Source organism: Glandiceps talaboti, chromosome 7, assembly GCF_964340395.1.
Source record: "Glandiceps talaboti chromosome 7, keGlaTala1.1, whole genome shotgun sequence".
Taxonomy (NCBI): Eukaryota; Metazoa; Hemichordata; class Enteropneusta; family Spengelidae; genus Glandiceps; species Glandiceps talaboti.
The window spans coordinates 6,012,501-6,027,476 of NC_135555.1; the positions used below are offsets into that span (position 1 = coordinate 6,012,501).

Consider the following 14,976-nt stretch of genomic DNA (forward strand, 5'->3'; position numbering starts at 1 on the left):
CATTGGCTAAGTGTTGAATTTGCCGCCACCTCCTCCTAGCAAAGTTGTCTTCCTTCTGAAATACTCCAGGTGGTGGTACCTGTCCTGACTGTAACAATAGAAGGTGATTAGGTGTTAGTGCTTGAGGGTCTGTAGTATCATTCGATACTCTGGTGATTGGTCTACTGTTGATTACTGCCTCAACTTCGCACATCAGGGTTTGTAGTCCCTCATCATCTAAACGAGTATTCTGCTCTCTTAATAAGCCATATAGAATCTTCCGTACTGATCGTATCATCCTTTCCCAAACTCCTCCATGGTGGGAAGCATATGGTGGGTTAAATTCCCATTCTATGTCTTCTTGGCGCAAACTGGAGTGCATTCTTGACTGGTTCCATTTCTCTATCTCCTCCCTAAGCTCACGTTTTGCTCCTATCAAATTAGTACCATTATCAGACCTCAACTTACGAACAGGACCTCTTCTAGCAGCAAATCGTCTTATTGCGTTTATACATGAATCGGTGTTGAGGCTATGAGCAACCTCAATATGAACTGCTCTGATAGAAAAACAAGTGAACAACACTCCATAGCGTTTGACTGTGCTGCGCCCCCGCTTGATCTCAAATGGACCAAAATAGTCGACTCCAGACTGTGAGAATGGTGGTTCTCCAATAATCAGTCTCTGCTCTGGTAGATCAGCCATCTTTTGTGTCATCAGCTTGGCTCTATAGCGCTTACAAACAACACACTTAGCAATAATACTTCTGATCTTGACACTGGCTTTAGGAATCCAATATCGTTCACGCAGCTTTGTCAAAGTGATGTTACTTCCCATATGTCCTGTATGTCGATGGATGTCTTGTAATATTAGCTCAGTAATTGGTGAGTCTTCTGGCAAGAGAATTGGGTGTTTTGTTTCCATGGGAATTGCTGCTCGTGACAGTCTTCCTCCAACCCTAACAACTCCATTACTGTCTTTAACTGGGTCTAATTTCATGAACCTATGTTCACAGTCCTTACTGATATCTGAAAAATGTCTTTCCTGCACATATTTGACTATGGACATCTCAGCTGCCCTCATGTCTGCTGCTGTTAAGTAGTCTGGCTTCTGACTATCATTGTGAGTAACTCTCTCAGCTCTATTCATATGTTTCATCAGATTCTCCTTCAGTCGTAGAATCCAAGCTACTGTAGTTTTCAGCCTTTCCCAGCTTGAATATCTGCTTAACAACTTGTCCATTGTTGTATGGGATTCTTCCTTCATGGTGCTTGCTGCAACCCCTTTTACTTCTGGGTCATCAGCAGGCAGATTTCTGCACAACTCTGTCTTAGGCCATTGTGACTCATCCATCTTTAGGAACGCTGGTCCATATAACCACTGTTTGGTCATCTTTTCGTCCTTGACCTGTAGTCCTCTCGAAGCTATGTCAGCCGCATTCAGTTTGGTGTTTACATACCTCCACTGCTCTGGTGATGATCCCTCATGTATGGTAGTGAGACGATTTGCCACAAAGGTATGAAACCTGCTAGTGTTATTGTTGATATAGCGTAACACTGACATACTATCTGTCCAATAGATAATCTTATCGAACTGGTAGTCCATTTCCTTTGTGATCATATGAGCAAACTTTACTGATATGCTCGCCGCTGTCAATTCCATCCTGGGTATTGTGATCCTTTTCAAGGGTGCGACTCTGGCCTTTCCCATCAACAGATTACAGTGCACTTGTCCTCTGTTGTCACTAAGTCGGGTAAAAGCTACAATCCCGTAGCCCTTGTCACTAGCATCGGAAAACATATGAAGTTGACAGGAAGTGATCTGGACACCTCTAGGTTTTAGACTCCTTGGAACTGTGAGCTGCTCTATGTAAGCGATGTCTTCTACCCACTGCCGCCATTTCTTAAGGTCATCTCCACCTATAGGTTCGTCCCATCCAATATTCTGCTTGCAAAGAGACTGTAATAGTATCCTGGCTGGCAATACAAATGGCGCAGCAATGCCCAACGGGTCAAAGATTGTGCTAATCTTGGATAGAATACCTCTTCTGGTGTATGGTCCATCCTTCAGGTTTATCTTAAAACCAAAGGTATCTGTGTCGACTGACCACACTACTCCTAGAGCTCTCTCTATCTGCTGGTCATGTTGATCAAGGTTATATAGGAGTGTCTTGGCCCTCTCCTCTACAGGTATGGAGTTGTTAACAGCCTTACTTGTGCTGATCCACTTTGTTAAACGAAATCCACCCTTCTGGCAGAGTTCTCTTGTGTCCTTGGCAATTACAATGCCCTGCTCATCAGTATCAATGGACTTCAAGAAATCATCAACATAGAAATTCCTGAAGATACCGTCAACTACTTCAGAGTTAAAGTCCTGCTTGTTGTCTATTGCAGTCTGGTGAAGTGCAATGTTTGCACATGCTGGTGACGACACTGCTCCAAACAAGTGTGCAACCATTTTGTACTCATCTGGCTCTCTCGTGAAGTCTCCATCTGGCCACCAGAGAAATCTCAGACAGTCTGTATGATGATCTGAAACCTTGACCTGATGAAACATACTTTCGATATCGGCCATTACAGCCACAGGCCCCTGTCTGAATCTCAACAAAACATTCACAATGGTATTGGTCAAGTTGGGTCCTGACAGCAGTGTATCATTAAGCGACACACCCTTACACTTGGCTGAACAATCAAATACAACTCTTATTTTCTGTGGTTTTCTGGGATGGTATACGCCGTGGTGTGGTATATACCAGACTTTACCACTCTGGGAAGTGCCATCTTGAACACCATCTTCACTAACCTTCGTAGCATATCCACTGACTAACAGTTTGTTCATGAAGTCTTTATAGTCTGTGAAGAACTTATAGTCCTTTACCATCCTTCTTCGGAGTGAATGCAGTCTATTCAGTGCTAAATCTCTGTTATCTGGCAACAATACACTTTCATCTCGGAAGGGTAAGTCCATAGAATAATGACCACCTTGGAATCTGATTGACTTGGTCATCTTCTCTTTGAACAGCTGATCTTCCCTGGAAGGCTCCTTCCTGGTGTCTACGCACCGCTCTGGGAAGTCTAAATTTATTGCATTTCTGACTAGCTGCTCCAACTGACGACTTTCCTCCAAGACTGTTACGTCTACCCTGTTGACTGCCAAATTACTATGAAGATCTTCCTTATCTCTGATTACATTCCACAAGATCCATCCAATGGCTGTTTTGGCTGCATATGGACTCCCTCGAGGTCCAGTTTTGATAACCTTTGGAGTGTAGGCATCAGGAACATTATTTCCAATTAACAGACCAATGTCAGCATTTAATGTAGGTACAGCAATCCCTTTTAGGTGATCCCATCTTTCAATGTCCTTCTGTGTTGGGATGTGTTTACTTGTCACAGGGATCCTCTCTTTGGTGTACAGTGGTGGCAAACTAACGCAGTCATGACCATCCAAATCGCTAACCGTTAATTCACTGATCTGGTGAGTTGTGAGACATTGTGGTGACCCCATAGTGTCTAGCTTAACTGTCATTTTCCGCCCAGTCACCCCAAGCTGCTTGGCTAGGCTTTCAGTACAAAAGCTGACGTTGCTTCCTGTATCTAAGAACGCATATGTCTCAACAGCTATGTTATTCCGGGCTCTGACTACGACTGGCACAATGGCCATGGTGCATTCTCCGTCACCGGCCCCCATTGAACACTGTGCCTTGTCTAGTACAGTTCTGTCCATACAGGTATTGGAATTAATGGAAACCCCTTGCTGTGACTTGGCAGTATCGCTGATTTCCACTGAACTCTTGTGAGCTCGGTCCTCGTCATGAAGTATAGTTGGGTGTTTCTCATTACACCTATCACAAGATAATCTGGCTCTGCATTGTCTTATCAGATGTCCCTGCTTGAGGCATCCATAGCAAAGTCCCTTGGACTTGACAAAGTCTGACCTATACCTTGCGGGTTTACTTACAAAGTTTTGACATGAATTTAATACATGTCCAGAGTCACTGCAATAACCACATGGTTTATCGAAGGCGAATTTCTTGCTGGTTTTGTTCTGATCAGTTCCTGCTGATGTTTGTTTGCCATCCTTATACAGCGAACTGGCATTACAAGATTCCACATTGGTTGCTAAAACCTTTCCCCCAGCCTGTTTACCTCTGAATTGCCTTCCTGATGTATTAAATACTCTCTTTGTCTCCGAAACAAGCATATCTCTTCCATACATAGGATCAGTAGCTTTCCTTGCTTCTCTACGAACCAAATCGACCAAATGTTTGAACTGCACAGCTTCATCTTGATCTCTATTGTTTTGGACAATATTCCTCCACTTGTCATGTAGCCAGAATGGAAGCTTCTTTACTATCTGTCTAATGTTGTCTGCGTATTCTAGTACCTTGCCAGCATCTACAGTGCCAACAGCATATTGACACTCCATGAGAAACACTGCATAATCATCGAGTGCTTTAGCATCATCTGATTTGATTGCTGGCCAATTCAAGGCCTTCTTAATGTATGCAGCAGCAACAACTTCTGGATCTCCATATCTGGTTTTCAGTTCTTCCATAGCCTTGGAATAGCCAATGTCACTATTCAAGTGTGAGTAACCCAATATGATCTTATGTGCTTCGCCTGTCGTATATTGTTCTAAGTAGCTCATTCTTTCATCATCAGAATCTGTGTAGGCTACTATCCTGGTAGTGAACTGGCGTAGAAATCTAGGAAAGTCCATGGGATTTCCTCCAAATTTACTCAACTCAACCTGTGGTTTTCTAAGTTCCTTTGTAATACAACGTGCAGTCATTTCACCTATGTTCTGTGTACCTGCATGCTGAACTACTGAAGATACTGGTTGTGTTGACACAGGTACTTCTGGACGCTGGACAGTACCATTACCAACAGGACGATCAATTGACATGGCTGTTGTCTCTGGAACTCGAATTGTATAATTACTGTGTTCATCTGGTCTACTGTATCTGCTGAATCCGCTAACAAGGTGAGATTGTACTCCTTCAGGTTGCTGTAAAGTCTCCATTTGCGGACTTCTTGTCTTTGTTCTAGGCTGACTTGGCTCAGGCAATGAATAAACATAATCTCTTACTTCAGCTGTAGTGTCTACTGGTTGCCTCCTCGACTCGGGTAGTAACTTGGTACCACTTGACTTGGGTTTTACATCAACTCTATGCTTGATTGACTCAGGCCTTGTGATTTGAGTGTCAAGACAGCTACCATTTACATTTTCTTCAAAACGCTCCAAGACTTGTGTGCGGGCATTACTGACAGCCATTTCCTGCTTTAGTCTGAACTCTTCTTCCAATTTCCCCAGTTGTAGTCTTGACATTTCTAATTCCATTTCAAGCCTTTTGCCTTGAATGTCTAACCGGAGTTTTTCTTCTAAAGCTGACTTACGTACATTAATTTCTGCCTGCTTCTGTTCCTCTTGTAGCCGCAACAATGATGTTGTAGAATATCTGGAGCCTCTACTGGACTTCGATTTACTGGTCTTGCCACTAGTTTGGGATGCACTGTCTTCTGGGTCTATAAAACGGCCAAAATAATTCTCGACAGATGTTTGCATTTCCCTCACATAACTACGTCTGCCAGCAAACATGAGACTGTAGAAACCTTGGTCATGCTCAGAAAGACAGTAATACAAGTCATTCTCAGCAGTGAGATATTGATCATAAAGTCTTAGAAACTGCTTGTGATGTTCTAAAACCTGTGCTTTACTACCATGCACCCTTAACAAATTGTTCAGAGCTTCGATAATATGTTCAAGCTCCCTTACTGCCTGGTCGTAGGCTACTTGCCTTCTTTCACGCATCGTTACAATAGACTCATCTGGTTCTATACCTGCCATGGCTGATAAACTTCTGTTGTGCAATTAAGTATTGACACACCTGTTGTTTAGAGGAGTTCACTTCTTTCTTTTCTTCTCACGTTGAGTATACACCCAAACATCTGGTTGAGTCTTGAGTTGAGTTACCTTGTTTTCTTGGAACAGATATTGAGAGTTTGATGTATCTTCTTACAGTTTCACATTACATCAACGGTTTACTCTCTCTTCTTATGTTCGAGTTATTCCACCGCAGAGTTTACTATGTAGTAGCATCGACAATAATTGACACCTTGGTTTCACAGTAACTTGAAACTTTATTTACTGTAGACTTGTCATACTTGAATGCTTATAATCACGTAATGAAACGTAATCACACACTTTGGCACACTATGTCGCAGACACGTAAACTGAAAATAACACAATAAATAACACTTGTAAATACAAAATACAACACTTCAAAATCTCTAGTAATAACTTAGGTGAATAGCGCCACCTATTGACAGGAATGAGAAATCGACTCCAATACTTTAACACTGTTACTAAGTTATGTGTACTTACAGGAGTTCTAGAACAGTAATAGTACTCAAAAACATGATAAGAACTTACAACTATTCATAAGATATCTCGCAAGGTCTAATATCAAAGTCAAAGTCCTTAAATATTCTGTATCTCACGATGGTAAAATTCACATCCGGTGCAAACATGTGACGATGACAATCGATGGTAGCGGCAATGATAACTTGCAACAAAACAGATCTAAAAGTCGATCATTTACATTCAAAATACCTAAAGGTGTTTCACAAAGGTCTAAAGTAAGTACGAACCTCTGTTATCGGGGTTAACTCGTCTGTAGTCAAGTAATAATGTGGAATATTTCTTCCCACACACGTTGGCCCAAAAGGCACACTTCAAAACTTTGTTTCCTTCCCATGCACATGTGCGAGCGCCCTCAACCTACATCTAGCAAAATTTAAGCTACAACAGTAAGTGTGTGTGTGTGTGTGTGTGTGTGTGTGTGTGTGTGTGTGTGTGTGTGTGTGTGTGTGTGTATGTATGTATGTATGTATGTATGTATGTGTGTGTGTGAGTGTGTGTGTGTATGTATGTATGTATGTATGTATGTATGTATGTATGTATGTATGTATGTATGTATGCATGCATTTGTGTGCGTGTATGTGTGTCTGTCTGTTTCTGTGTCTTTGTCTTTGTCTGTGTCTGTCTGTCTGTGTGTGTCTGTGTCTGTGTCTGTGTCTGTGTCTGTGTCTATGTCTGTGTGGCTGTGTAGGGGGGCATTAGAGGTAATAATGGAAGAGGGAGGTTAATCATATTGTGAATTATTTCATAATTCTAACAATGATTTATGTATTTTATTTCCAGGGATACCATGATATCTGTGTGACATTCCTATTAGTTGTAGGTCAAGATTTATCTTTTGCTTTGATTGACAAACTATCAACCCATCATCTCAGGTAAGTCACATATCATGTCCATAAGTTAGTTTATAATAGTCTGCCAAAATTATGCCCAAAATTTGCTTGAATATGTTGATTTTTGCTTCAGATGTAGATAATATTAACAATAATGTTAGACTTTATACATGTGGTATGAGTTTGTTGATAAAACTAGAATCAGTCCAACTACAGTGCATAGGCACCAATGGATCACGGAAATGCCATGGCATGGACCCTTACAGCAATGACCCTCATGCAGGTAAACAGAACAGCGCCCTCTAAAGCTAACACTGGGCAAAGAACAGAAGAAGGCACCAGCTTGTCCTCTAATAAAAGAACTTCATTTGGTTATTTAGGGAAATAGTTGCATTGAATTTGTAAATCATTAACCTACCATACAACACACTAGAGTAACACCCATGTTATTTTTACAAATCAATATCTATATTTTTCAACAAACTTATAAAATTTGCTGAATCAAAAATACACAGTTGTCAAAACAATTTTGGTCTCTTTTGTTACAAGTAGTAAATGTTTCATTGACTATGTTTGTGTTGATATTTCAGAGACTTCATGGATTCAACCATGGATAGTACTAAGCATATGTTAAACTATTTACTGCCTATTATAGGCAAGGCTAATCCAGCACTCAAAGACTTTATGGAAAAGTAAGTACTATATGAATAATGGACATGGGTTCAAAGTTCAAATGTCAAAGGTCAAATCTTAAAGTTATTTCTTAGATAGTAAATTAAAGTTTATGAATCAGATACGTACAAAATGTAATGGAAGATTTCTTGGTAGGCTAGTTTTATTGATTTACTTGCAAAAAAAATGTTAAAAGATACAAATCAATGAATACCTTCAAATGAGTTATATTATCATATAAATTATGATGCAAATTTGAATGTTAGTTTAAAATTATATGAAATTATGTTCAGGAGTTTGATATTTATTTTATAAAATCCATTTATTATGTAATAATGATTTCATTGTGTGTTAGTAAATGAAAATATCACACTATACTGTATACATCTAATTTCAGGTCAGATGTTGGTACCATATTTGCCTTGGCCTGGTTGATCACATGGTATGGCCATGTTCTCAATGACTTCCGTAGTGTTGTACGGTTGTATGATTTTTTCTTGGCCTGTCATCCTCTCATGCCTGTCTACCTTGCAGCTGCAGTAAGTTCAAACTCTCATTCACCTTATTCATATTTCTGAAGTAAATTTTCCAGATTTAATCACAGTGTCAGAGTATATTTGCTATGGTGTATTGCATTAATGTACATGTATTTGAGTTGCACACTGAATATTCATGACAGCTGTTTTACACTGAAAGGTATAGGCAGTTAAGGACTCATGAATATTCAGTGTGCAAATTGAGAACATTGTTTCTGCTGACTCCCATGATGCAATAGCCCATAGCAAAGATACCCTATAAAATTGCAAGTAATTGTAGGTGATGTAAAATCATGAAATGACTCTCCAGAACCTATAGTTTATGAAAATGTCTTGATTTCCTTGAGTGGTGTTCCCCTTTAAGAGCTGAAGATGCTGAATGATGAAATATGAAAAGAGGGATGGAACTTGTCAGTGTAATTTACATGTGTGTTTATGTTACAGATTGTGTTATACCGAGAGGATGAAGTATTGGCAGGAGACTGTGAGATGACCTATGTACATAGTCTGTTATCTAAGATTCCACAAGATTTACCTTTTGAAAACCTGATTAGTAGAGCAGGAGATCTTTTTGTACAATATCCACCATCAGCTCTAGCAAAGGAAGCACAGTTACTATACAAACAAAGGTAAGTCACCAAAGAGTGGAGTTGTCACTAATGCAAGAACCTGGGATTAAAATCTGGGGCTTTTTCCCAACTAGTAGTTACTTGTGTACAAACAAATACGCCTTGTGAGAAAGAGGATTCAGAAAAGTACACTGTGGGTAAAATAAACTTTAGGAATTATCGTTCAAATGAAAGTATATAGGTGCAATGTTCATGTATCCATGCACTTCAGAATTGGTACATGTATATAGAGATAAACTAAGTAATATGGAATGTAAATATTGCTTGAATTTGTGCTTTGATTGATTGATTGATTGATTGATACATTGATTGCTGTCTGAGTATCTTTTGTCAAATTCAGAATCATCACTTTTGTCTATTGTAGTGCTACTTTATCCAAGCATGGTGAATTTGAAGAGACTTCATTGAGCCAGAGACCTGACACAGTCCTACGCCGAAGGCAGAGACAGTTAGCGGAACGTAGAAACAAGCTGTCACCAAACGGCCTGGATCAGGAGGACCAGAGTGCAATAGTCAAAGTAGCCTTTTGGGCCTTAACTGCATCAGTTGGTGCAGCTTTGTTTGCTGTCTTAAACACAGCAGCAGAATGGATGTAGTTTGATCTTACCAAAGAAATATGTTGTTATTGTTGTTTGTTTGTTTGTTTGTTTGTTTGTTTGTTTGTTTTGTTTGTTTGTGTGTGTGTGTGTGTGTGTATGTGTGTATGTATGTATGTATATGTATGTATGTATGTATGTATGTATGTATGTATGTATGTATGTATGTATGTATGTATGTATGTATGTATGTATGTATGTATGGGTGGGTGGGTGGATGAATGGATGGATGGATGGATGGATGGATGGGTGGATGGATGGATGTACATATGTATGTATGCCTGCATGTTGCATGTGTGTAAGAATATATGCATGTGTGTGAGTGTGTGTGTGTGTGTGTGTGTGTGTGTGTGTGTGTGTGTGTGTGTGTGTGTGTGTGTGTGTGTGTGTGTGTGAGTACATGTTATTGTTTTCATTATTTTTGTGCAATGTCAAGTGACCACCCACCACCCTCATTCTGAATTGTGTGGCCAACACTATAGATTCAGTATTGTTATGACTGTGTCACACATGGTGTGTAAGTTATTGTTGAAATCAGAATAGAGTACTCAATGATATTGTAATATTACTACAAAATCTATCCTAAGGCAGTAGAAATTAGTTTTTTACGTCAGGAATGAAATTAACTTTGTTTGAGAGCAATGTTATCACACCATCTAAGTAAAGTTGAAGATTCAGAAAAGAGTGTTATTTATGTAGATGAGTTGCCAGTTTGAATATCTGTTGATGTACACTGTAAAGTGATTCTAGGGGTTTTCCACATATTACAGTAGTGACAATCAAGGTTTTGGCCTACTAAGATTGACATATATTGTTGTGACATGTTGATATAAGCTATGTTGGTTTCTGATCACATCCATTATCTTGCTGTCTATATTTTGGCAACTTCCAATGTTTTACACTATCTTGATTATAGGGTGATTATATCTGCACTGCTGCCACTCACTTGTGTAATCTACCACACCAAACAATAGTTTTAGTTTGTGTCTATCTTAAATTACTAAAACCTTGTTTGCTGCTGTAGTATGTTGCTGTTATTATCATTAGTTCACCCTATATCATAGTTTACATAGCACCTTCCACAACAGACAAATGTGTCTTTTCATTTTCAGACAAAAAAGATTGATCTGTGTTAATTTTGTAATTTTAAGACATATTTGTGTTTGTTTGAAATTATTATATCTTACAGAAAGTCTGTATAAAAGTGATACTTTCAAGTAGGTCAACAAACTATTGTTTGATTAATTAATTAAGAACATTTTGTAGCAAGTGATGAAGTGGCAATTTGCAGTAATTAATTTGCAGTAGTTTTATACTGTATTGTTTTATGGCTGATGTTCATTACATATCAATCATTATTGAGATATAGTAGAGGTGTGTTTAAGATGTTCAGTAATTTATGAGGGAGGGGGGAAGAGGGGTAGGGGTAGTAGTAACAATGTTGTTTTACATAAGTTTATGATGTAAATCATATTCCTTGTGAAGTTTCCTAAGTCCAAGTGCAAGCTCACCAATTTTGGAATCATATGATTTTTTCCAGATTTGTTATCAGAGGTGGGTTGTTCAAATATTGTGATTTAGTTTCAGAAAACTTTCTGAATGAATTCATAATCTCATAATCTACAAATACTTGGTAACTTTAATCAAATATTATGATTGTTTTGTGTGATGTTATAGGAGCTATTTGTTCATGCAAGGAGCAAACCATGGGAGCAAGACTGCCATTATTTTATTTGTTTTATTTGCTAGATAAAATGAAATCCCTGAAGGCATTGATATACTAGTATAGAGCAAAATTTATTTATTTAAGCTAACCAACCTGTAAAGAAGTTACCTTAGAGTACAGAAAAATATACCATTTTTCAAAAAATCTTGAAAAAGGAAAAATCATAAATATGTTATTATTTCTGCTTGAAGGGAAAATTGTCAGTTATTTTAAAGTCATAAGGTCATTTCTCTTCCGAGGCTTCCTACAAAATGTTTACAAAATTTTGTAGCTGTCAGAAATTCAGTCACCCAAAGAAAGACAAATCTATGTCACTAGATACTTAATTGATTCACATGTTGAGGAAAAATTATTCCCAAAAATATTTTTAGTTAAAATAATAAGAAAAGTATGAAATGAAGAAAGACATACTATAGCCACCCATAACCTTTGACCCCTTCATAGCAAACCACCAATATAAACATCCAGGCACCTTTGAACCCCTTTTTACAGCAAGTATGTCTGTAAGGTCACATATACTTAATACAAGAATGAATATTCATGATCTCTGGGTTCATAGTTACAAATGAAAAATTTTAGTAACAGAGTCAAAAAAAAACAATTTGGAAGTAATTCCAATGTACTGAATAGTAGGTCAGTCTTTTAATATAGACCTCACTACTCAGTCAACAATTTTCAGGTTTTAACATTTTCTTGTGGAGCAAAAGTTGTATCATCTAGTTTTATCAACACAGATGAACTTTCATTTGAACCATCAATACCTTAGATTCTAGATTACATTGCTGGGTGAATCTTTATCACCCCTCCCCTTATGAAAGGGATGAGAAGGTCTGATCTTTCAATCTACCAATACCATTGAATTCTGGAAAAGATCCATATTCCATTTGAAGTGTATGGTCTGTAAATTTTATGATAAATGTCTGTAAATTGTGTTTTTTGTTGATCTGTTAGACTTTAAGATCAGAATTTGTGTACTTATTTGACCCAAGAGATATAAACTTTTATTCATTAAGTAATTTTATTGATAAGCTACAGGGTATAATTAACCTTAGGTCCCTAAATATTGAAGTTCTCCTGTAAACTACTGGTTTTTAGTATGGCCTATAGTTTCTCAATTTCACTCTGCACCAATCTGTTACATTTGTTTTAGAAGCTACACTGAAACACACTAGCAGGAGATCATTGTTACCAGTTGGTCATCTATTACTATGTTTTTATGAATTACAAATGTAGATTCAATAGGTATAATTGACCAGAATCTGCCTGATATTGTTTTGTTTTTTTGAAAGTTATCATTTCAAGTATAGAATACTTATTAGCTTTATTTTTGTGTCTCTGCAGTATTAAAATGAATGACAGCATTGGCTTGAATTTTTGACTAGTTTTACATATCAGTGGGGTTTTACAAGACATTAGCTAGGTTCAAATGCTTACTGATTTTATTTTTGTGCGTACTATGAGTACTCCTTCAGATGTTATTTACGTTCTAAACTATCACTAGAAACCCCAATAGCAGGTAGTTTTCCCAAGTTATAAACTTTGACATGTTAGTTTGAAGACACCGTCTTGAAGTTACTTGTTAAAGCTGCACAAGCTGTATTAAACTTGAATATAATTTTTTTTGACAACCAGCATTGGAAATTGTAATAGTATATGAAGTACCAATAATTAGACATTGTACATGTAAATTAGATGTCAGTTTTATCCATAAGTAGTAGAGTAACAGGTTGAAATCATGATTACATGTGGATTTATTTTAGGGGGTACCCAAAAATCAATTTTTTATATTTATTTATTATACCATAGTGTGTGTATAGCTACACAAATACATTTACCCACATGTGATTCAACACTGTTCAGGGTGTACAATATTACAAATAAGTCAATATATTGAACAAAACAGGTTCAAAAAAATATTCCTGTCGCAGTAAGTGCAGCTTTAATGTTGTGTTATATGCTACATCTAGCTGTGAAAAGTCCTGTTTTTAAGTCATTGTCGATTGTAGATAGTCTGTACTTAGTGAGTCTGTAAGGTACTTAGTGAAGGGCGCCCTCACACATAGGTCAACCCTTCAAGCAGGCTGGTGCATGACGCAACATATCTTTATGTATACAGTCTTCATTGTTGACGACCAAGTTCAAATTCATATATGGCAATGTAGATTAAAATGAAAGTTAGCACTAACCATTTGTAGTTTTGAAATATCAGAAATCATTAGTTGCATGATAATATAGATTTGCTGCTTGAATTCTTTTCAGTCACTGTCAGTTTTGTGGATTATTGCTTGATTTATTTGAGTCCAAGTTCTTATTTCTGACTTTTCAAATGTGCAATGTTGTCTTGTTGACTGTCCTTTGTATTCTAGTGATATCAACTACTCAATAAAGCCCTCCATTCTTCAAATAATAATTGTTTCAGATATTTATAATATCGATGACCATTTGGAAGATACCGGTACATGAAAATTTAACTTATCGAACAAAATATTATTTATTTATAAAAGAGAATTATGATTCTGTAATGATTTCCAAAATTTTTTTTTTTTTTTTTTTTTTTTTGGGGGGGGGGGGGGGGTTATTTTATTGTGCAATTTAGTAACACCATTTATTAAAGCTTATTGAGCTGTTGTTATCACTACTGTAGTCATGGTAACAATTTTGTTTTAAAAATATGGTAATGACTTTACTTTTAATTATTTTGTAGCAAACCTGCCTAAAGCTTCAAGTCGGTAGAGGAAAGCATAGAAATTTTATTTTGGTATCTTGAGGCAGTTACTATTAGTTGTTCAGATTGTATATGTAATTCTAGACACGTCAATCACGTCTCTGTTGCTGAATACACAATGTGAAATCTCTGATTTGTCGTAATGTGTAATCTAGTATAAGATAAGAATTAGCCCTCGCAGTCCTTCTTGCATTCTTTGTTTTCTTTTGTTTTTGACCTTGGCATACTTTTCAAACAATCAGTTTTGAAGAGTAGAGTTTCATCTCACAGACCAAAAAATGTCACCAACATGAATTTGATGAATTATGCAGGAATACTACAAACTGAAAGATGAGATCATTTTGAAATCATAATTCCTGCATTAAAAGAATTATTACTTTATTATGACATCATACTTGTGAGTTGTGTACTCACTAAATATTCTCCAAATGATAGCCATACCAGATATGAATTGAAAACCACTGTAAGACCATTTAGCTTTGGCTTGTACAGACCATTGCATGCTATTTTAGTTGATTTCTATGGATGTTTATAATTATTCATGGTGTCACATGATTGTCACATGATTATCACATGTATAATGTAGTGAGTAAATCCTGCCTCAGTGCACACAGGATAAAATAAAGATCTTACAACATTAACTGTCTAGAATAAGTTTTTTAGCCCCCACACCCCACCCAACCAATACCAACCATCCACCCAGCTTACATTTGATCTTTGAGGGGGAGGGGGGGGGGGGATATGATCCTATACGATATATATAATTTCAACCCTCAAATATTTCACACAAAATGTTATACAGCATCAGACTCTGAAATATGAGAATTGCACATTTCCACAAAACTCTGTGTATAATGGG

The 14,976-nt window shown here is 37.4% G+C and overlaps 2 protein-coding genes across 2 annotated transcripts in view; both read left to right on the forward strand.

The window, feature by feature from the left end:
• Positions 1-9,728, forward strand: part of LOC144437734 (TBC1 domain family member 20-like) — a 14,468-nt gene extending 4,740 nt beyond the window's left edge. The window contains exons 5-9 of the mRNA XM_078126743.1: positions 7,184-7,275; positions 7,824-7,925; positions 8,303-8,444; positions 8,886-9,070; positions 9,435-9,728. Coding sequence (XP_077982869.1) covers positions 7,184-7,275; positions 7,824-7,925; positions 8,303-8,444; positions 8,886-9,070; positions 9,435-9,666 — 753 coding nt within the window. The 3' untranslated portion in view covers positions 9,667-9,728. The remainder of the gene's footprint in view (positions 1-7,183; positions 7,276-7,823; positions 7,926-8,302; positions 8,445-8,885; positions 9,071-9,434) is intronic.
• LOC144438298 (epithelial splicing regulatory protein 1-like) overlaps positions 1-14,976 on the forward strand; it is a 143,871-nt gene that overhangs the window by 97,980 nt on the left and 30,915 nt on the right. The gene's annotated exons all lie outside the window — the stretch shown is intronic.